This window comes from Botryllus schlosseri, chromosome 5, assembly GCF_051294905.1.
Source record: "Botryllus schlosseri isolate E-star chromosome 5, Bs_hap1, whole genome shotgun sequence".
In the NCBI taxonomy this organism is placed as follows: Eukaryota; Metazoa; Chordata; class Ascidiacea; order Stolidobranchia; family Styelidae; genus Botryllus; species Botryllus schlosseri.
The window spans coordinates 17,844,179-17,868,661 of NC_137240.1; the positions used below are offsets into that span (position 1 = coordinate 17,844,179).

The 24,483-nt window shown below is 40.1% G+C and overlaps 1 protein-coding gene across 2 annotated transcripts; it reads left to right on the forward strand.

Annotated features, from left to right (window-relative positions):
- The first annotated feature begins 52 nt into the window (after window positions 1-52).
- LOC145439285 (uncharacterized) lies at window positions 53-24,080 on the forward strand. 2 transcript variants are annotated; one of them, XM_080316783.1, is made up of 17 exons: window positions 53-284; window positions 5,851-5,937; window positions 6,905-7,006; window positions 7,532-7,611; window positions 7,920-8,021; window positions 9,011-9,072; window positions 11,178-11,364; window positions 11,435-11,461; window positions 11,756-11,874; window positions 12,276-12,501; window positions 14,047-14,160; window positions 14,658-14,783; window positions 17,583-17,714; window positions 18,222-18,356; window positions 19,396-19,496; window positions 23,288-23,384; window positions 23,899-24,080. In XM_080316783.1, the coding sequence occupies exons 1-17, from the start codon at window positions 155-157 to the stop codon at window positions 23,980-23,982; spliced, it is 1,911 nt and encodes a 636-aa protein (XP_080172909.1). In that variant the 5' UTR covers window positions 53-154; the 3' UTR covers window positions 23,983-24,080. The 2 variants fall into 2 exon arrangements, with proteins under 2 accessions (XP_080172909.1, XP_080172910.1); XM_080316784.1 differs by lacking the exon at window positions 53-284 and adding an exon at window positions 2,196-2,641.
- Window positions 24,081-24,483: the final 403 nt, after the last annotated feature.

Consider the following 24,483-nt stretch of genomic DNA (forward strand, 5'->3'; position numbering starts at 1 on the left):
TTCGAGATTGGCAAAAGGTTCCGAGAAATGTCCACGATCAACTAATCTGTCGCCATTGACGAAAACCAATTGCGAAGATTACCCGATACCATAACCTTATTCCTCATATAGGGTGAGAGCCGTCTTACGTTTATGCAGACGTGAAATTTCAGGCATGGGGAATCGACAAGATAAAGCCAAAGCCACAACGCCAGTGGAAGTGATTTCGATGGAATCATTTTCGGACTTGCACGGTAATGTAGACTTCCTCGGGATGGAATCGAAGAGACTTTACAATCACATACGTGAGTATGCATATGAACATTGAACATGTGTCTGTAATACTGTGTTATCATAGCGCGTTAACTGTTCATTACTCCGAAAAATATGTTTCAAACATCCGTCATAAAATTACATATTGTATTAATAGACATTCACACCCAATTGACAAAGCATTCGTTCGTATGTTTCGGGGTTGTTACTGGTGGATATAAATGCCATGTGGATGCTCTGGGCCTCGTGCCATCCACCGTTACAGATACAGGCGACATGCGTAGTTGCTAGTTGCTACTGTAGCATACGTTCTTCGGTACGGAATATGAATCGGTTCAAAAAGTTAAAAAAGTGCAGATACATTTAACCTTACTTCACCCTAAGAGTCCGCATGTGCGATTCTGACGCAGGAATTTGCCTTGTGACTTCATTTTTGTGTAAAGGGTGGTTATGAGCTTTGAAGTTGCATTTTCCCCATGAGTCTATATATTTCCTACTAAATATCCCCTTGCAAGGCTATATATTAGCATAGCGGAGGTGAACTATTCAAGTAATAACGGCCTGACGCAGAAGTAGAAGTAATACAGTAAGATTTTAGTGAAGAATGAGATTACAACTTGACGTACCACGACTGTAATGCTGTATTGGTAAACGTAAACAATTATGTCACTCCAGCTATTGTGAGAGTCAGGCTTCCGTGTATAAATTACCTAAGTTAAAGTCCTATAATAATGCAAAATAAAAAATCTGGGATCATTTTTGAATTGCCCCGTAATAATTGCTCAATACTCAAAAGAAACAATAACCAGGTGAAGCGCAGATTAATCTGCATCAACGACTGTTTGGCTAACGATTCAAGCAATGCGCTATCCACTTCGCAAACCTACGGTGTATGAATGGTTAATGGCTAACATACAGTGCAGAGCAAATACATTCCATTACTGATGAAGCTGTTATACATTTTCCTTCCACACCTATTACCTTCAATCAATTGCGGATATGTATTATGTATAGTAACTTATTGCAACGTAGCCTTCGTGTGAAGAGTGCAAACTGCAAATGTGATAAGAAACAAGTCGACAACTGAGTCTGCTACTCTTTGGGACTTATATATATGTAAATCGGACTCTTACGGGGTCAGTGCCTTAACAACCATAAATCTCACCGCACGTCACTGAGTATGTAAATCAATTACTCTAGATACGTCAGCGGTATGGAATCCATTAATAAATGTTGGCCTTTAGGATATAGTCAACATCAACCCTACAATTTGTAGATAAAAGCCAAGCTGTGTTTTCGTCTCGCTTACTCGTTTGGATCAATGAAACCTTGCAGTAATAGAATGCGTCATAAAGCAGTCGCGATTCAATCTGCAGTGCAGGGAAAAAGTCATTCTGACAAAGCGTTCATGGGCGAGATTTACAGATTCGCTCCATCGCCAAGAAAGGAATAGGAATAGGGCGTGGTATATTTTTGTCCTTGGCGTTTTTGCGGCATATACACCGACTCATGATATATATGCACACGATCTGTACGTATCTACACCATGATGTGCATGTGCAATGTGCATATGCCACTAGCTGCAGATATAGCCTTGTAAGGCTTTCGAAGTCTTGTATCACCCCTACATGCTATACCAATAATGCTGAGGGCCAAGCGGGGCGAAACCATGAATACCAGTTGTACTAATCAGGTCTTTGGTTTGACCCGGCCGGGGATTGAACTCACGACCTATACCGAACGTAAAGCCGGAAGCCTCACCATTACGCTATCTTTTAGATATCTCCTGTGTTTTATGGACATGTTTTATGCCAAAGTTGTCATGTTTGCGCTGTGATTTCCTTACAACAATTGCGAATAGACCAATGTCAGTGATTGCTACATACACTTCATTTGATCACCTTCTTTCTGTGTCTTCGAGCCATTGTTATATCGATGGCAATATACATGCACAAGTACATGTACAACTAAACGGAGCACTGGAAGGACGTACTGGACCATTTCTTTATTCCAACTCTGAATATTGCAGTTCCAGCGCAAATTCGCTGTTCTTCGACGTAATCGACCAGCGGCCTTCCGGAATCTACCTCATGATATTATAAGGGATGTCGTAATTATTTCCTCCTACGCACCGGGCAATCGATGACAGTAAACTACCGAAGAAAGGTTTTACGAACTTCCTCCGGGCAGGAACCTATGAATCGAGCACTGATCGAATGTGTTTCCAGCGAAATCTCATCAACTTTCAGTTGTTAACAAGCTTGCCTTTCAGCTGAAAGCTTATACATTATTGGGAGCCCTTTCTTTTGAAAGTGGTATCTGTAATTATAGTTGATCACATTTATCGTATTTAGAGTGTCTGTGGGCGATTGGAATATGGCGACTGCAGGTAAAATATGATGGATATGGATAGGCAAACGTAAAGTCATTGAAGGATATAAGTCAGGCTGGTGCAGGAATTATTGAGGCGTAACCTTAATTCCCTCAATATGGCAGAACTGATAAGTATAGAAACAGACGAAAAATGATCGAAACAAATATAATGACAAATTCATCTGTGAGTTTGTCTCGCTTGTACCAAATAGTCAGCACCATTTGTAAAGCTCTAATATATACTGCATATGCATGTCATTGAAATCACCCACTGTTACCCAAGATCACACTGCTGCAATTAGTGGTGGTCAATTCGCAGGGTTGTAAAGACTCGAGTCACGATTTTCTGATGACTCGACTTGACTCGAGTCATTTTCTCAAAATACGGAAATGGCTCGACTCGACGCGACTCAATCTGTGTATTGACTCGACAGGGACTCAAGTCATTGCGCATGACTCGAACCAAGTGATATGACTCGATACTCAGACAGCCATGTCCGACATTTCATTGTAATTCCGAAGAATAATAAAGTAACCACCCTATTGGTATTCTGTCTATTGGTACTGGTACTTAAAAACGAGACCTGAAACTGCTAAAAGTGGGGAAAATTAGTATATTATAAATGCGAACCATTCGAAATCACGAAAGAGAGTTATAAAAAGTGGGTTTAACAATACTTTAACCGGAAACTGAGCAGTCAACACAATGACTTGAACTCCGACCCGAGTCATAATACCATGACTCGGACTCGAACCTCTGCTCGATGACTTGGACTCGGACTTGACTCGATGGTGAATTGAAAATGACTAGACTTGACCAGAGTCAAAACTATAGAAGCGAGATTGACTTGTGACTCAGAGCCTTGTGACTTGGTTACAACCCCGGAACTAGGTTCTGCAACGGAACATTTCGAGTAACTCATACCCTACTAATTCAACCAAAATTATATAAATGCAACCTTTTACTGTCACTTTTGTCCAAATTAAGAATGAAAAAGGGGAAAGATGACTTGATTCGAGTCAAAACTATAAAAGTGAGATTGACGTGTGACTCGTAGCCTTGTTACGTGGTTACAACCCTCTCAATTCGTCATATCTATTCGAGCAATCTAATTAAAATCAACTATTATATTGATGATTCCAGTCGAGAAGTGAGAGACTAACAGAGATTATATCAACGAAAATCATTGTTTCGACATTTCGCCTCTACGCCCCAGCCTTGAATCCGCGATTTCCTCATATCATTCAGTAGGAACATATACCTGTAGAACAGGGGTGCCAAACTCAAACTGTGTCGCGGGCCTGATTCAAACCTTCAATTCACTCGCGGGCCGCACTAGTCATCTGATTCCAGATTGATGCCCTATCTTTTCACTTGAGTACTTTATTATCAAGCATATACAGATAACAGTATATGACAATAACCAACGGATCACGGGGTTTTTATTCTTGTAAGTAGCAACACATTTACTCGCGAATAATGGCGATTCGGGTTTGTCTGGAGGCGGGGCAACGTTTGAGTAAGAAGTGGCGGATATTTGCATTTTCTTTTTTTATAACCACTATATTCTACATGTAAATTGCTTATAACGGCTCTTTCGCTTCTGCGAATAACCAAGTTTTTTGTTTCATTTTACCTTAAAACTCTAAACTTAGTGTGGACCCAATACCTTTTCGAAATTGGTTGATAACGTCAACGACTTTTTTCCAGTTGTAGCTAGAACGAAACTACAACACAACAGACGAGTGGTAATAATGTGGCCTGTGGACATTCGACAGTGAACATGCTCTACATTTTCTGTCTTAAGGAATTATTTATTGGAAGAAATTCCTATGAAATATCTCAACATTTGTTTCATATCTGGTGGATAATATAAATATATATCAGTCAACTAAGAATTGGTCCGCGGGCCGGATCAAATGGCTTGGCGGCGGACCGGATGCGGCCAGCGGGCCGTTTGTCTGACACCCCTGCTGTAGCACGTGACAATACACGAACGTGAATTACAAATCAGCGAAGTATTGATCGACTTGTGATACTGTCACAGTTCTTTATGCGTTAAAGATACCATAATTTTGATTTTTGAGTTTGATACCTGACAATATTTACTTAATCGGGACCTTGTAAATGTTACACATTTTAATTCGTGAAGTCGTTCTAAATTTTGTGACGACACTGTCCGTAGTATTCGATTACTCTACACGACTCGTAGCTTAATACTAGACTCGAAAATTGTCCGTATGGTTTACAATATCAATATCAATATAATATAACCTGCGCCATTGTAGGAATAAGATTATGCAAACAGACGGAGAGCGGGAGAGAGAGAGAGAGAGAGAGACCTCGTCTCGTCCTGTGCTTAGATAATGATAAAATGCAATATGGCAAAATTTGTCAATGTCAATAAGAAGACAGCTCAGTCTGCTATGTAGGCAGAGTTGCGGAGTGTAGCCACTACATGTCAGACACCATTTGATTGTAATTTTGTGCGTCGATTTGCCCGATAGGCGCCATAGAGTCATCGGATGTTGTGCTTGCTGAACTGCTGACAATACTACGGCGTTATCTTGTCATTTAAATTTGTTATCATCAGAAACACGAGTGATTCAGCCACGTCATGAATGACGAATACAACTTGGAAATTGAGCCTGTATTGCTGCTCTACAAACCAAAAGCGTCCCGTAGATGTTACCATACTACAGTTAAAATTATGTCACGGCAATCTCAGACTTTTTAATCGAAAAGATTTTCATATCTTTATAACTACGATGCTATTTGTTGCAAACAGATGCCTTAGTAATTACATATTGTAGAAATTGGACACGTTATCGAATTGATTGAAAATGTTTGCAAGCATATTTGCGGTCACCAGACAACTAGGTAATACGACACATTTACAACATAATGTATATGTACAGGGGTATAGAGTCATGAACAATTCATAACCATGCGTCATGGCTCCGTTGCGAGGTCACAACTGTAATACTACTCACATTTTATTGATAGCTTAGTACACGCCGGAGACCGATATATCACCATGAATCGCTTGTAATAGATATCTCATCATACGGTGTCCGTCAAAAATAAGATTGTATAAAATAAAATCGGATAGTGAACCCTTTGTGACTCATTCACTCACTCCACATTTATCTCACGACCGTGCATTCGTCGTAATCGTAATATGCTGTGGCATGACCCGCTAACCACGGCGGTTTGTTTTTCAGACCAAAAGCTCAAAGTCGTCCAAACATGGATCTTCATTCAAGGAATTCTTATGGTACTTCTGATCGCGTATGCAGTCCTGATAGGAGGTAAGGTACCAACACTTCTTCCTAAAACAGTGGTTCCCAACCTTCTTATCCTAATTCCCCATTTCCGATTTATTCCGAGCCTTCCTTCCCCACCTAAAATCTCTATATCCATATTTACCCTTTAAAGTGCTACCTCCAATAAAATTGTCAAGACTCTGCTTAGTACGTGCTATTGGTGATTGTTACGATCCCCGGAATTGATCAGCTATCAAACAATAAAATTAACGCAGCGATGAACTGGTAACCGTAAACGGACCTCCGTAAATATATGTAACTACCCCGACGCGCAGCGAACAAAAAAATAGAAGGGGTTTGAAAATTTTCCAAATGTTGCGGGGTAGCAAACATACGTAAATGCCGAACAATACATGGGTCAGATAAACCTCCTGATGTTGACGAACTTATGCGTGCGATGTATATATAAGCCGCCGTCAACTACACTTTCGCACAATACTAAAAGAACTTGAAATAACATAAATATGTAATTTCCTTTGTAACGAGTCCGGATGTGCTATCAATTAGCGAGACCACGATCTCCCTTGAATACATGTTCAGCAATATGAGCTCTTACTACAACGAATCAGAATTTTTCTATCACTACGTTTCGTGACCGATGATGGCGTACAAATGAATAAAAACATTCCTGGAGATCGCGTGTCGCTATCCAGTCGATTCTCGCTAATTGGAGGCACTGATAATATAAATAGCTGAATTGCAAATGAGCTATGAAGTATACGGTCGGCATTTCAAAACGACATTTAATAAAGGAGAATATTATTGTAAAGATTTTTTTTAAAGTGCGTCTATTCCCCACCAGAAATCCCGAAATTCCCCACCAGTGGGGAATTCCCCACCGTTTGGGAACCACTGTCCTAAAACATCTGGGTTGAAATCCATCTGAAGATGCGTCGCCGGACAATCTCTCCCTCCGATCAGACGATGTCAGATTCAATCAATTCTGTTACAGTATGGCTCGAGCCATTTTTCCCAATGAATTATGAAGACACAGCAGAAGATGGGTCCTCAATAACGCTGGCTGGACTACAAAGGGATATGAATCATCTTGAAAGTGAGTTCAAGTCTCATTTGCAATGTATAGCAGAGTTTCGACTAAAGAGATATGCCCCTACGATCCACAATGCGTCATAGAGTCATTGTGCTTCCGGTATCACAGCGACGGATGTCTGAACACCAAGATAGAAAGACATGTGTTCTCATACTATCTTATGTAACGATCTTTGCTAATGCCACAGTATTTCGCGATATAGCCTACACCACACAGAAATGTATCACATGTGAAGGAGGAATAAATTCGAGTCGTGGTTGTAAATATGTCGGACTATATGAGTAAATAATTTGATATCCTGTTTCCTACGGTCTTTAGTTCTTGTTCAACATACAGCATTGGCAAATCTACGCGAAGAAACAGATAAGCGGTAAAGCGTGGATTATTTCTACGTAATTGACAATGCAATATGTATAATGAAGTGGTTCTTGAAACCGGGTTACTTATGTAAGTTGCTGAGAATGCAATATTATATATATTATAGCCTACTATTCTGCTCATCCGTTATTAATTCGTCTGTTAATACAGGTAATATGGGAGAATCAAACGAGAGTGTGGACTACCTACATGGCTGGCGTAAAGATCACGAGGAATCTCACGTATCACTGGTAATTATGAAAGTCCCGTATCCCTGAACTGTCAACTGCGTATAAGCGAGAGCAAGCCACCGGCCAACAATGCCGCAACTGATAATAATTCGGCTTGATCGCAACAAAGAGACACATAAAACCGATCAACTAAAAAGGAATGGACTTATCTTTGGAAAAAAGGTTTTAAACCTTTATTTCTCCTACGCCAATATTTTTCCAGGAAGGCATTCATTCCACCGATTCTGTAGGCCCCATTGTAGGCTACACTACACTATAATAAAATCGTGACATCATCTTTACATTGCAATTATCCACCCCTGTCACAGAATCAAGTTTTAGCGGACGCGTTGAAACAAATCAACCGAAACAGTCGAATGGCGGATACGGTGAAGAGCCTTTCAGGAGATGTGTCCGATTTGACCAAACAGGTAAATGCACTATAGCACACTGAGTAAAATGGATTTTATCATGCCACATACCGCCACGTCACATAATATTCCTACGAAACTTGAATATAGCTCAACATGAGGTCATGTAGTAGTGGTACTCAACCTTATCGTTTTCGCGGACCCCCTTTGTACCACAGCGGACCTCCACGGACCCCCTCTCAGGTTTAGTTCAAATCTTGCTTCATTTTCGTGCAACCGTCATATCCCTTTCCACAAATATAGGTGCTGGTGGCGAACGTAATAATAACGCGTAACGCTTTCGGCGACACTTTTGAGTATGATCGCAATCTATATGGCAGCAAAATGGAGAAAAGATCTTTAACCCACATATCACGCCCAGCCTAGTCATTTCTATCTAGGAGTTCATCTTGAGGGTGTTCCGGAATAGCGGCTATGTATATCACATGAAAAATGGATATTGGCAAATATTTGTTTCCAAAACCCCGACAAAACATCTCTAAACAGCAATATGTTTGTATTTGTATCAGTACGCCATTGGTAATTAACATGAGTTTTCACAGCATAATATTTCATCTCAGACGATAAGTTTGTATATTTCAGTTCCGAAGTTTTAGCAGTAATTAAGCGAAACTGTCACGTGGTAAAAAAACACAAATCACGTCCTCAACTATTTTGAAAATTTGGAGGTTTCGTGCTCCCCCTGAAAATGCTTCGCCGACCCCGGTTGAGAACCACTGTCCTATGGTATATTTTAATTGATAACCGCGTTCTGTAGAGCATTACCGTGTTGACGAATGCATGATCCGCGAACGAAGACTTGGTTGCCATTACTATTACAGCCCGATCAGGCACAAGATTCGAGTGCCCTTGTATCATTTGCAATTGTATAAATTTCATTTCTCATGCCGATGCGCGTAATTCAATCACAAGAATTGACTTTACGCTCTCTGAACATTGTTGATTTATTGCATTTAATTATATTGATACGCGACTGCAACTCTTCCCAGAATGAAGAGCAGAGGAAACAGATCGAAGATCTTCAGAAGCTTGTGCATAATATGGAGGCAAGGTACGTTAACTGATCGGATAAAAACGAACGTTTGATGCATTCAAATAATATGCCTTCGATATTTGCGTTTTGTGTATCGTACATCGTGCATCGTGAAGTGGTTGATTGAATTTGACGGACTCTGAGATCCAGTAATGACTATAGTCTGCAATCATTCATTCGCAATACAGGTCCAGGTTCGAAATGTCTTTGATGTTATAATTGGAATTTTCAGAAGTGGATAAGTAGTCTGCGTTAGTATCTGAGTATCAGCGAAAGTAACACCACAATATTCTGCACAAATACAAGTATTAGGGATTTTCAATACAATTCAAAACTACAACAAGTGGAATTTAGGGTTGATAGTATTCAATAAGTTTTTGCAGATGGTAGATTTAGTTTAGCAGTTATTATTAACATTGTTATAAGTATTGTAAAAAGTATTAGTGGCGCCGTAAGGGACAGGTGCGCCATGGTCGGTAATTACCTTCTGGTATAAGTTACCTGGTAACATAAAATTTAGCTTTTACTATACGGTTTAGCAGTCATTCGAAGGTTACTGTTTTCGAAATTTTATCTTCGTGACTTGCGCAAAAAAAATAATGAAACTACAAATACTTGGGATATTCGAAAGTGTATTCAGTTAGCGTGATATAGGGGTTATTTCCCCTAATTGGTATGACAATTTCACTCATAAAGATTACGCAAACACACACCGAAACTACATTCTACTTTACAAAGTTGAAAGCGCAACGAGTAAGTAGTTTTTGCTTCAAAACTGTTAACTTAAAGTGGAAATAATTGGAAAAGAGAACCACTTGAGTAGGCAATGCATGTAGGGCAAACTTACTTGAGTACTATGAAAAAAAGTAGGAGTACTTCGTTACTATAAACAACTCCTTTCATTGATAATAATCAAGTAGAGGTAATGTAGCTAATGTAGTGAACTTCTACCCATTTTAAAGCTTTTTAAGTTGCGATTTTCAAGCAAGGACAGAACTTCATCAAGTAAAACTACAGCACGGAAGATCTGAAAATGAATCTAGTGAGAAGTTTAGGGACGTAAATTAGAACCAGACGAGCAAATCTAAATGTCAAAACCTTGGTACCTAAAGTAAGGTGCCTCATTGCCCGGTTGGTTTTACAATTTCACCAATGAGGGTGGCAAGGACTGCAGCATACGAATGGAAAACGCATCCTTTCCTCTTCAGAACCCTACCCGCACCCACAACTCCAATCCCAACGCGAAATACAATTTATTTTGACGTTTATAAATTTTGACATGTTCATATGAAGCATTTATTGGTGTCATTGTGAGCACTTGTTTGATCTCGGGGGTATATCGAAGAAGCGCCGACGTCGAAATGGTCTAAAACAGAACCACTGAATAGGTGACGGAAGTTGACAATACCTATTTAGGGAGATTAGCAACTGTAAAACATGAAAATATGTGAAAATTGCAAAATTTCTTCATTACTGGGCATACAGTTGGTATTTACTTTTACTGCAAAAATGTTCAATAGCGTTTTTCTCCGTCGTAAAATATCGTTATATCGCTTCACCACAAACCTAAAATGTGTACGAAGTTTTTGTCGTGAATTGATCATTCATCGCTATTTGAAAAGCCGAAATCCAGATTTATATTTTGCTAATTTTCTTTGGTCTGGGTATGCCATAGTCCGAGTTACAAAACTTCACGGCAAACGTTTGAAAAAAAATTGAATTTGGAAAGTTCAAAACGAAATTTCTCCAATATAAGCTGCACATGATCCTTTAAATTTCAGAAACATGCAAAAATGTCCTATTACTTACTAAAACAGACGTTAGATCGAAAATTAAGCGTCACAATTCTGAGGCACGGTGTTTCACACGTTAGAGCTCTATTTCTCTTGTCAAATCCAAATTCTGTGAGCGAGAACTACAATTTGTGACATTTTGTTTACAGCATAGCGACATTTAGCAGTAGTGAAAATTTCATGGCTAGCTCTTCGCGAGATAGCGCTGTTGAGTTGCTAGTCCCAACTGCTCCGAAAACGTTACGGACTACTCAGTATTTTGCTAACCGAACAAACCGTCAGTCGCTGTGCTGCTGTATTCCTAAACTGGCTGATACGTCATATATTTAGTTTGCGTCAGGCGCGTGCGCAACACAGTCAAAAACTGGACGACCACGGTGGCAGGATACTGAAGCTCGAATGTACTACTGGTAACATTTCCTCAACCGTCGATGATCTCATCAATTCAACAAACAGTGAATTCTGTGATCTCACAAAGGAATTAGGAACCACTGTAGGCCGAGTCGCGAGAATCGAAGTAAGATCACTATACGGAAATGTGCTGTCGTGCAGTCTCGTCACTAATTTTTCTCTGGGGCTTTTTTCAGACGCAGATATCCGAAGAGATTACCGAAGTAAGCATACGTAACTAACCACATTTTTAATTGTGACAGGGGCCGGAATAGAACTATTCATAATTTTACAAGGGGTAAAGGTCGAGGTCGAGTCGTAGTTAGAAAAGGCCCCCTCACTCACTCTATGGCTTAAAATGACTGAATCTACTACGAGTTTTCGCCATGGTTCACCGACTTCAATTTTCTATTCTCTTTTCTCGGAGGCCCAGCAGAGCGATGTCATGCTGTATAAATTCTAGCGAATACAAATGCATGCGTCCCGCTACTCTAAAATTAAATTAAGAACGCTCGCAGGACATCCAAGGTTTGCAAGGTGACGTCAGAATCCTGAAGAATAACTTGTCGAACACGCAGGCGGCTCTGCAAGACACCATTGACAGACAACTCGCAAACGAAAAGTGGGCGCACGACAAGTGAGTTTGCCTCGTGTTTAGCAATCTTCAATGTATTGAAGATCTTATGATATCCAAAGTTAAGCGCAAATTCTAGTGCAATAACGAATGATTTATGTGCACTGTGCAGTAATCCGTACAAATAAGTCGTTTGCGAAGAAATTTTGTATTCGATTCTATATAAGTCCTGGAACATAGGAGATTAAGTTTTCGCAATTGCGTGCTTTTGTAATTTATTTTATATGATGAGCAGTCACCTTACAAATATAGTGAAAATCGTCTTTGCGCGTGTTTTCTCGCAACTGTTACAAATCAAATTTATGATGGTCATTGGTCATCAATGTGATTGGGATTTCGTCTCGCTGGAACTAAGCCAAAACAAAATAGTTCTGAAACCTAAACAAATCGCACTTTAATTTTAGATTAATAGAACAAGATGAATTAAGAGGCTCTGCGCTAGAGAAACAGCGCGTCTTCGTTCACACGCAAACGGGCGAATTGAAGTGCAAATTGAAAAGCTTGAACGACACGTTACACGGACGCATGGATTATATCGCTTTGAATGTGACGCCATCCGTTCGGGATTGCTTCGATCAAAAGATCCAAGCTACTCAGCTCTATCTGGAGGAATCGATCCATACATTAAAGGTAATTGAAGTGGAAATCTGCATGTGCAATGTTCGCTTGCTCTGATTACAACCGGATTTGAAGCCGAACCCATATCCGTCTCAAGTCGAGGTGCGCTTCCGCGCATACACTGGGGTTTGTTTCGTAACTATGTAACAGTGTTGGGATGACTCGAGTCATGACTTGACTCGAGTCAGACTCGAGTCACCTTTTTCGTATGACTTGACTTGACTCGAGTCACTTTGCTAAAATGACTTGACTTGACTTGACTCGGCGTATCAGAAACGTGGATTGACTCGTGACTCGGAGCAAAATTCACGAGTCAATTTCAAGTCAACAATTGTTAAGTCATCGGTGTCGATATAAATCATTGTATCTTGCATCTGTTCGGATTGTTCGCGAAACGCTGGTGGTACCCGTGATAGCGACCAATCATTCAATGATTGTGCGTTTTACTGAGCCTCCATTGTTCTGTCACAAATATATTGACCGCAAACGAAGTGATCGAAGCTTACGTTGTCGTAAATTAGTAGTGACGTAATTTAATAGCAAGATGTCTATTTCTGTTCTTACCTTAACGAAACCTCTTATTTTATTGAAATTGAGTATAATATAGTTTATATAGTCCATCCTCAACCATTGGCGCCGGCTCGAATCGTATCATATCAATTTATAAGTTGGTAATGTATTGCATCTTATCAATTCGTATTATCTATTTTCGATTTTGGCTAGTAACTATGAACTGAGGCTGTGCAATTACTCACGTAGTTCAACAGTTCCACGTATATGTGAGCGATACAGCGCCTTATTGCGTGTATATTTAACTGTATATTCGTTCGTCGGTTCGGAATCAATGACCACTCAATCTGTATTTCAGACAGCTAGCGAAATGCAATGACGTAATCATGCCCCACACTTCGAAACGGTAACTTGACTTGAATTGTGACTTGACTTGACTTGACTCGAGTCACCTCCAAAAATCGAGTGACTTGACTTGACTCGAGTCACCTTCGAAAATCGATTGACTTGACTTGACTCGAGTCAAAATGTGCAATGACTCGAAATGACTCGTGACTCGAAGGTAGTGACTTGATCCCAACACTGCTATGTAAATAGGAACATCACAAGCTTGGTCTGGAGAGCCGTTGCAAACCTACGCACACGGACGTTATCCACCTCAGTCGTGGTCATTGAGCATTATTTACGGCATTAGAGACACATACTGACGTCACAGTGCTATAATCTAAATGAGGAGACAGTGCGATTACCACGTGTGGCGACATCCGGATTACATAGCCAGCGAAGCGAACATGATTTATAGGCCGGTGAGATTTTAGAATCGACGATCACATCATTCAGTCTGCGCTAGGTATGCTATTCCTGGTTATTGCATGCTTCGCATATAGTACAAGTAACTATGGCTTTTAATCCACAGAGAATCACTCTGTATGGGCGCATATAATTGCCCGTGGTTGTTACTAGTATTCATTTTGGATATTACAATTACTACCACGCGACGCGAGCGGATGCATATCTGTTTGAATTGAGATATGTTTTGCTGTCCAGGACAATTTGGAGGGAGAACTGGAAGAGTTGGAGAACGACTTGAAGGGGGAAGTACAAACGCTTAAGGATGGGCTTCAAACAGAAAAGACAACACGAACTGCGCAGTTTTATCACGTTAGTATAAATGAAATCCGCCTCTTATTGGCAAGGGTTAAATAACTAGATCTCAGAGACTGTATATCATCACCCGAACTTGAGAACTTGCAAACCCTTATCCGAATATATTCGTTTTAGTTCTCATAACTATATTCAATGCGATTTAGTCATAATAAAAGTAACTGCATGACCCCCTCTCATCGTCCATTATGGTGAAAAAGCTATCGCATCATATCGCTTAACATATTAAGCATGCCTGATATAAAGCTACTATTATTATTTTATACATAAAGTCGTTGCAGGCATGCATAGTAGATTGATAGCCACCAAACAAGAATATTGCTCACAGCACACATGTATGCAAATGATAGTATACAGAAATTGAGTGATATGTTAGCGGGTTTTATGATCGAGTGTATAAATATGGATAATTTTGAGTTGAGTCCAAGTATCCACCAAGCTCATTTCTTCTTTTCGTTTGTGTTTATTCCGTAATCAACTTTAACTATATTCAGATGTGCGATATGGTAGAGGGCGTTAACGATAATGCGACAACCATGTTCCAAGAAGCAAAATGGGACATTCTCGGCAATGACAGGGACATCAATCAACTGACAGACGCAGTTACGTCGTTGCAAAAAGTGAGCTTGTCATAGTTCTATAGAGTAGTCTGACCGTTGTGATTACAATTGGCTTTAAATCAGTGTAAATGTCCAGTCGCAATGTAAGTAGCGTATTATAGTACCATTCTACGTGGGCGTGTCGTAATTATTTGCCTATAATTTATTTAAGCTCACTAACCCACCTGACTCATTAGTTTAGCAATTGTTCATCAATTCGAAAATCCCCCATATTACGACAACGTTGAATGGGAGGATCGGTATTCGTTATATATATTATCACTAGGGCGATTTTTTGACATGTCAAAACAAGTCAAAATTGTAGCGTCACGTCAGAAAAATTGTTCACAAAGTTGAAACTTTTTTGCAATCTGCAATTTCGTTTGTATCGTAGATTTTGCACTGTCGGTGAACTTATCATTTGACATTTTACAGCTTGTAGCCTACTTTATAGGCCTACCGTTGTAGACGGCCCATTGTCTGCTCATCGTGAATCATAAACATTCAAATTAAACAAATAGGTTGACCTGGTGTTATGCTCAACGTACCGAAATATTCCAACTGAAGCAAGACTGTGTGGGCATTGCATGTTTCTTATATCACGAAGCGCTCGATGAAAAATTGTGATGATGTAGACACCATTGCCAGAATGAAGCAACACGGTTTATCACCAGCAGTGTACGCACAACTATAGTGTTGTCAGCCAACAGATGCTGCTGTGGAACGTTCTTTCTCCATTCTTGACAAGCTTCTTAGTAAGGACAGACACTTTCTACCAGGGCTGTGGAGTCGGTAAATTTTACCACCGACTCCGGCTCCGACTCCGACTCCACACATTTTCAATATACCGACTCCGACTCCGACTCCGACTCCTGAGTCTTTAAACGTACCGACTCCGACTCCGACTCCGACTCCTGGGTCTTTAAACGTACCGACTCCGACTCCCGACTCCGACTCCAGCATTATTACCAATTTACTTCGAAAATTATATGCTACATTGTCGGTTGAATGACTATCATACAACCATTAAATATATGCAAACATATGATTAACGGTGGCATGCTAAATTGTTTCATTGTGGCACAGCTCGAATGCAATTAATATGAAAGAAAGATTTGCTGAATATCCTTCCTTTTTCAAGTTTTTATAGCATGGACTCTCTAATATCCTGAAATGTATTAATCATTCAAATATGGCAGATATCCCATCCCGTATAATAAAAATGTAGATAAAAAATTCAAGTGTAGCTCTTGTGTATGAGTCAGGGGTGTATGATTTCCCCCCCTGTGCAACTGAGTTGTAATTTGCAAGTAATGTCTAATTTTATCTATATCAGGGGTGGGCAACTTTTTCGACCAGGGGGACACATGAGATTTACGAACCATTGCGCGGGCAACTGGAATGTTATTAACCTTTTTTTAGTCGTCCGATAGGAGTGGACCGAATTAGGTAACATTGCAAACAAGACTTATAATAATACTCTCTAAAATCGATAACAATATGTCATGCAACAGTGCAGTGCGCAATCAGGCCCTGGTCGCGCGAAGCGCGAAATTTTTTTGCAAGATAATGACTGAATTATATCAATAAATATGTTGCTAACATACATTGGGGTCGCATCCGTATACCACTGGGCTCATTTGGCAAGGACATGATTATTCGACGTTTAGACATAGCAAAATTGACGGTATCAGTGAACATCCCTCTATCATTTTGTGCAAATGTTTTGTTGACGATCTCGCTGCGAGTGCACAAGCGAAGCCGCATGTTGGACGACACGTTATCTCATAATTGCGATATAGTTAGACTCAATTCTGTGAATGATATAATTTTCAGAAGGGGGCTCAAATACTGAACGCAAGAAATCTAGTAACAATGAATCATGCGAAGTACCGAGAAAAATTTCAAGTCAAATAAATCTGTTATGAAATATTCTACTTTATGGTCATATACGAAGATCTGGGATACATGTGGCTGGCCCCTGGATACGTCAATGCGTCAGAACTGTTGTTTTAGTCATCATTAAATTTCGCGGTCATGCTAATCAAATTTTGGTTGGCCTTGCAATTGTACCTGATGTCATAAATAATTTCGAGAATCACCTCGCAGGTCACACCTAACCTTCTCGTGTGCCGAATTTGGCCTGCGTGCCACGGGCTGGCCGCACCTGATCTGTATGGTTATTAATAGCAGTGATCGGTGGTACATAAAAATTCTATTGAAAATTCTTTGAAAGCAAATGTTTTCATGATAGAGAAGTTGGAGTCGGAGTCGAAGTCAGGGTCATTTTCACAAACTCCGACTCCGACTCCAGTCAGTATTTTCCCCACGACTCCGACTCCAGCTATTATAGTTTTCACGAGTCCGACTCCGACTCCATCAATCGAAAATTACCCAGACTCCGACTCCGACTCCACCGACTCCGACTCCACAGCCCTGCTTTCTGCCCTAGAATGTAGGAAAGTATCTTTCGTTGTACTACAATTTTTTCAAATTATTTCTTCCATAATGCGTAATATAACTACTGAAATTCTTCATTGGGCCGGATTTCGTTAAAATAAAGTTTTTTCATGAAAAAATTTGTCATTTTTTTAGGCAAAAAAAGTTTTTTTTCGGGCCAAACCACTTCGTAAGGACAGACGGTTCAAACCAGAAATGAAGATAAGAAGTAAAATTCTAATATTATGTGGGAAAACACCTAATTTGTATACGTTAGGTCAAATTTGGTCCAAATTAAGATTTTTAAGGTCAAAATCTTCTGTTTTTTACGTAAAAAAATCGCTCTAATTATCACCAACCTTCTTGATACCTTCTCCGCAGACAAGCACGGATAACCATAACGATATTGAGAACCTCAACACTACGCAACGAAGCCAGAAGTTATCTTTCCTCCAATTCAAAGAGGAGACCGTGAATACCGAGTTGGACCTTAGTGACAGGATTTGCACCATGGTACGTAATGAGAACATGAAAATAAGCGTTACAATGCTACTGCTCACTATATTGGGTCTGGTATATTGTCAAGCGACGTGGTGATAACGAAGTTAAATTTACTTTATTTGAGAGCACTGGGTTCATTCCCACCTGTTTTTTGTCTATAAAATTGGAATTCGAAGCGTTGTTTCTCCTGTGAATCATATCCTCGGTCAGAAAATCTAGGCGCGACGCTCATCTTCATGACAATAAATAGTTGTTGGAGTGACCAAGCTTTTTACAAGGTGAATAGATGGAAAAAATGCAAAATGATCATATCAGTGGCAATAACGTGCCAATAATGCCACAATCGTCGCTGCATTCAGTAGAGATGGTGCTTGAAACTATACCAGTTTCGTTTTTAAAATGTATTTTGACGCAGAGGGGAAAGTTATAAGTCGTCACCACGAGATTAACACGACACATTTCGTACTGCTGTATAAATGTTAAATACCTTACAACTACGCTGACAGCATTCTTTTCCAGGAAGCCTCCGTGGCGGAGGAAATGCTCCGTGTTCAGGACGTGGAAACAAGGTTAGGGTCAACTGAGTCGGCCGTGAGTGATATGCCATTGACAGTCGATAAAAAAGTAACGACCGGCACGGCCAAGCAGCTAGACGTAAGATGAAATTGACTATGCAGCATTCACGTGAAAGATACTGTATACTGCCGATTATTGATTTGGCACATAATCGCAAGCCTGTAGTAGTTTCTCTTAAAACCTTCATATTGTGTTAAGCGCGGAGCACCCATTAACAACGTTTAATTTTAATTTCAATTGGAATTTTAGAAATGTAGACGGTTGTGTAAAGGTACTTATTATTTTCTGTTAAGAAACGCCTATATCAATAACAAATGCACATTGCCCATACACTCTACCAACAAGAACGTAAGTCGATGTACAGCTAGCAACATCCAGAACCACACATAATATATATACCACGACACGAGCTTGCCGAAGTGACATCAACCTATTTATGCCAGGCGGTCGACGGTACAAAGTTTAGGATGCATAACGCCCCACCTCCAATATTGCGGCAAGCGATGCATTATGGGACATATTTGATATCGAACGCGGTCTTTGTGGCTCGACGTGTTCGGTCTTGACCCTTGACTACATCCTACAATTATTTGCTGAACAGCCCTGAAATTATTACCTTTTTCTGAGATGGCCATTGGTCAGTAATGATGTCTAATTATTGACTAGAGCTGCATATTCATTTGGTTGGGATTTTAGACTTTGCCTCCTTTTCTACGTCAGCACCTATTTTCAGTTAAAATTCATTCTTTCTTTTCACAATTGAAAATTTGTCAGGTAGGAAGTGCCCTTTGGATTGATACACATTTCACCTCGATGCGTAACATTTCATCCTGGTATCAGAAAAAAGCAACTTGGGAATTTGCAACTGTTTGTGACACCATTAATCGCAACGAAGTATCTTGACAATTTTAAAAGCTGTCACCTAGTGCAAGCTACAACTTTTTACAACAACTTTTCAAACTACTTGAGTACTTTCAGTTGAGGCTGTTGTCAAGCTCATGCCCTGAGATCACTTCTTTTGCGGTTGTAATTCAGTAAAATGTTACGATATTACTTCCGTTTATACTTAGAAGTATCATCAATGACCAGCAGCTAATTCTCACTATGGTGGTTTCAGAGCCTGGCAGCTCTAGAGGCTCAGAATATAGAATTGCAATCGAATGTGGATCAACTGACCAACCTCGTACATCAGTTTATGAAGACGTTGGGAGCAGACAGGTAAGGGCCATGTTATATTTCATATCTTCCTGGCATGGTTGAACACAAACGAACATTATTACTAACTACAGCAATCGTAACGAACTCGTGAGAAGTGACATTGACGCAATCTGTTTAATTGCGAGCATATGACTGTAAAATATGAATAAGGAGTCCCAGAGTATCCATTATTGTAACAGAGTAGGTAACGGTTAATGATCTAAGATATGAACTAATAGGCCATGGCTGATTGTAGTGAGAGCAGCGGTTCCCAAACTATTTTTGTTGGCGGCGCCCTTCGAAAATCTGTTACCACCCTTGAAGCCCTAGTAAAAAAAAGTATTTCAAAATACAAGATTGGCACACGTTAAAAATGACATTATACAAGATCCAGTTGGCGCAAAATACACAATACTGAAGTGTGAAATGTGCTTATTGATTTTGCACGCCTATAAAACCGCCGAATAGTGTTTGATAGTACAGTCCGCATAAAAACACTGACATCTTCACAGCCTGCAGGGGAAAATGTGCTTCAAAGTAAGATCCAAAGATCGACCAGGAAGGGGTGTGGGTTGATTTAACCTTATTAATTTTGTAAAAATACAGCATCGATAACCTAACGTGTCTAGAAAACATATAGGTTACAACTGAATGTGTTTTTCTTTACGTGCATGTGCATCAGAGTTGGATCAATTGTAATTTGTAATTGAGCTGAATGTAATTAATTACATTTTGCAATGTAATTGTAATGTAATTGTAATTGAAGCATTTTTAGTTTGTGTAATTGTAATTGTAATTGTAATTTGACAAAAATTTTGCTCAATTACAATTTCAATTACATTAAATTGCTATTGAGACCTGACAAGCACAACATAAAATAATTCACTTTATAATGCATTCTCTTTAAATGTCGACAAGGAATTTGGTGGATCCATTCGCGGAAGCCCTTGACTGTGCCCTTGCGGGCGAAGTTTTTTATTTTTACCGCTATGCTGGCCTCGGCTGCCATTGTATACAATTATTAGATTACTAACCAACGGATGGATTCGCAACACGTGACTCACGATTGAATACGCCGAGAAGCGGACTGCTGAGCCGGCTAAAAGCAGCAGAATTGATAGTCCCATAGATGGCGATCGAAGCGTCGAAATTTGATATGTATGGTCCTAATCGAAAGCTAGTGTCGCACTGATTCCGCAATAAAAGTATATTTTCAGGCAATGGTACCATCCCAAAGTAGTCGTGAAAGTCTGGGAATCGGTATTGTTCTGAACGATCGCTGGGCGTAATTGGTCATTGTTGTGGTCATGCTGCTGCGGCGCTCTCACTTTTCCGAACAGTCGGCCTTAAACGGCTATTGTGGAGCAGTTACATTGCCCTGACGAGATTTTAATTTGTATTTTCGGAATTAGTGCATCAGTAGCTTACGATAAAGAACAGATTCATCAAATTTGGACGCTTGGATCGCCAGCTCCAGGACTACAAAGTTTGCTGCTTTTAGCCGGCTCTGCAGTACGTTTGTCGGTGCATTCATCCGTGACTCATATCTTGCGAATCTATCCGTGGGTTGGCAATCTACAATACGATTTCAGATCACGATGCTGCATCGTTACTTCGTCTGGCTAAAGGCTGTATCAGACGAGGCGATGCCGGCGATGTCGGCCGATAATTTCTCTACCATCATGTGAGAGATCGTTGCACTTGATTAGTTTCAGAAGGCGTTGACCCGTTGCATTTAAACCTGCTCGGGGATGATTGATATCTGCGAATCGGTTTTTTGTTGTTGTTTAGGTCAGGTATACTGAACTGAACAACGTACATACTACCGTATTATGATCAGTGATGGGCGGATAGTGATTTCTGAGAATCCGAATCCATTCGACAGCTCAAAGCTCTGATGAGCAATCCTTCCGAATACGAACAATCTCATCCAAATACCCATGCAAATCCGAAAAATCTTGTCCATAATCCAGAAAATCCGAACAGGATAAATATTCCGAAGAATCCCAATTGTGCAGCGGAGCTAGATACAATTAGGGCCTAGAGTTGACTGGTTTATATTTGCTTGGACCTTTGACAAAACAACTTTAGAGTGCTACCAGTCCTATAACAAGGTGTACATTGTCCGTTTTGGTTGTCGAGCTGACGATTTTTTTCTTTCGACTTGAAGTCAAAAGTCACGTCTGGTCAAAATTATCCAGAAACAAAGTTACAACTAGCCGAAAATATTCGAAACTAATTCTGCAATATGGTTCGTTATGATGTCTGTCCAATGTGTTCATGCTGCAATGTCTTGTCGAATGAAACCTTCTCTGAACCATGGTAGTATGGTATTTGTAAGGGTAGGTCAAAAAAGTTGAAGGTAGCACGAGTTTTGACTGCCATGATAGCTGTAGAAGAATATGCGCGTGCTGATGCTACTCGAAGGTGGTGGGTGCATCCGATTTTGCAACGCCGGCTTATACTGGATAAGTGGAGCGGCTCAATAATTTAGTACTACATCGCAGTAATTCGTTTCGCAATGCCTCGCCAGAAGGTCCGTCCGCCAAACGGCTTGAGCAAAAGTGACGCTATTCAAGTCTCGACACTGGTTTATATATGGATACGCATGAGCGCATCTCCCACTTCTCTCATCGCCGGCGATGTCGCCGAGTTAATTGACACTGTCAATTAAAATCGGCGACGATTCGGCCGATGGCAGCGATGATAAAACAAACACTAACGCTCCGCCGACATCGCCTCGTCTGATACAGCCTTAACTAACCATACCACTGGATATTATATAACGTCTTATCTGACAAAGCACGGTTTTGTTTTTACTCCTCATCCTAATTCCTACGTCCCTCGATAAAAATAATATTATTTCTTTAATTATATACTATATACGCAAATCCAACACGTGCATATATTATAATACTTTTTTCAACGACATACTGCATACTGGAATAGTTCGAAAACGTTTTTTCTTTTTAATAATAAACGGGTATTTGCGTATCATGAATGAAACATGAATACTTGAATTGTTGTTTATTACGACGCTACGGTTGACAAGGAGCACGGTTGAATTTATGATTATTCAATTACATGTTCAACAGCAGCAATTGTAATTGTAATTGTAATTTGATATTTTTAGCATGGAGTAATTGCAATTGTAATGTAATTGAAACATGCATGAAAGTAATTGTAATTGTAATTGTAATTGAACTGAAATAATGTAATTGAACCAACTCTGATGTGCATTGTGCAATTGTGTAATTCATCCGAGTCAAGCGGTCATTTTAGCGTTCCATTACTCTATCTATGCCAGTGGTGTCCACTGTGGGCGATTTTGAGAAACAAAGGAGCAAAAATCCCAAAGAGGGCGACTGGGGGGCGAAAATGTTCGAACATCCAGTGGGATATATTTAATTGACACGTTCAAAATATGCACGCAAAGACGGTTTGTTCTGCATATGACGGAAGAAAGGCCAACTTAATGGAAAGTAGGCGCGGGAACAGGTTCTACAGCACCTGCCTTCTCGAAAAAACGGCCCTTTTTGCAGTAAATTCAGACTTGGTGAATAATTTTCCCGATTATGTGTGTCCTCTTTTTCGGATCCCTAAATATGGGGGGGGGGCGAAAATTTGTGTCGAGGTTGATAAGGGGGCGATTACTCGAAAAAGGTCGGGAACCACTAAACGAAGAAAATCCACTACATGACCACCCCTTGGATGCGACGCAGAGAACGTGGTTTCGCATTGGTTCAATAACCGTTTCCCAGCATGATACTTTGTCAAGCGTATATGTTTTCTGATAACTAACATATTTTCAGCTTCACTGAAATGCAGTCGGAATTACTGTCAGTTTCTTCAAACAGTCCGGCTGTTGCTACTGTAGAAGTTAGTCCACCTGTTGCCGCGCAAGAAACGGTAAGAGAAATTTTCTCTGTTCAGACCTCATTGACAGCAAAAAGTTGGGCACTTCTTTGTTTACCTCCGGAGCATACGCAGCATCAATCAGATAGCAGAATACTTATCTATTTTCCGATTCCTATATTTTCCGCTAAAATTTAGGATTCATGAAGTACTTTTTAAGTTAAATAATGTAAAAATTAGGTAGTAGAAAAACCAGAAGCCCATGCTCCAATCACCTCTGAGAGCGACTTTAAAATAAGGATTCGCATAGTGCTTCAATATACACTTAGTTTGGATCCGAAAGTGCCATGTTGACTGGTTCGTAATTAAACGCATAAAGCCGTGTGTATTTGCGATTTCCATTTCTCTTTGCGCAACAAGATTATTGGTTACCGATTTTGCAACTTGGATCGAGCCCGTATCATTTGTGTCATGAGTTTGTTCCATAATATCAACATCGGATTTCGCAGAAAAAAAGTTATCGTGGCGTTTCGCAATGTATTAACAACACATGTTTATCAATATATAGGTTGCAGTAGCTATGCAAGACGAGCCAACGCCACCAGATGTACCGTATGGAGACTACGGCGAAGACTACGAGGAACAGCCTTGACATCGGGAGAGTCGCCGATGCATTTTATACTTTCTAGTTTGCTAATGTGATATTTTGTTTATCTCAAGAACTTCGCGCAGTGTTTGCGGCTTAACCGACAGTTCATTGTACCTGAGTGGCTGATAGGTTGTCAGCGAATATTATATACAGCCGTGGAAGGTCCTACAGCAGGTCGCCAATTGGTCTGTAACTTCGAATATGCCGATCGTTCCTCTAATGAACTAGATCACAGCTGTCAGCCACGGAAACGCCAATCTGTGAATAACAGATGATCTTTACTCCCAGTACGTAATTGGGTACGTCTTACGTGCGAGTATTTCGCGATCTGGCATAATATACACGAAGCAAAATCAGCCTATATTCACGCACGCAATATATTGAATATTTTGAATGCATATACATTTATTTATTGAACTCGCTTTTCAATGTAAAATTTGCAAAAAAATACGCGAACACTGTCCTTGGCATATATAGTGACTAGTGAGCAATCGCAAGTTCATT

Coding starts and splice junctions, on each gene's coding strand:
- LOC145439285 (XM_080316783.1), top strand. CDS start 155: ATGGGGAATCGACAAGATAAAGCCAAAGCCACAACGCCAGTGGAAGTG. Junction 17,715..18,221: donor GTGACAGGATTTGCACCATG/GTACGTAATGAG, acceptor ATTCTTTTCCAG/GAAGCCTCCGTGGCGGAGGA. Junction 19,497..23,287: donor AAGACGTTGGGAGCAGACAG/GTAAGGGCCATG, acceptor ACATATTTTCAG/CTTCACTGAAATGCAGTCGG.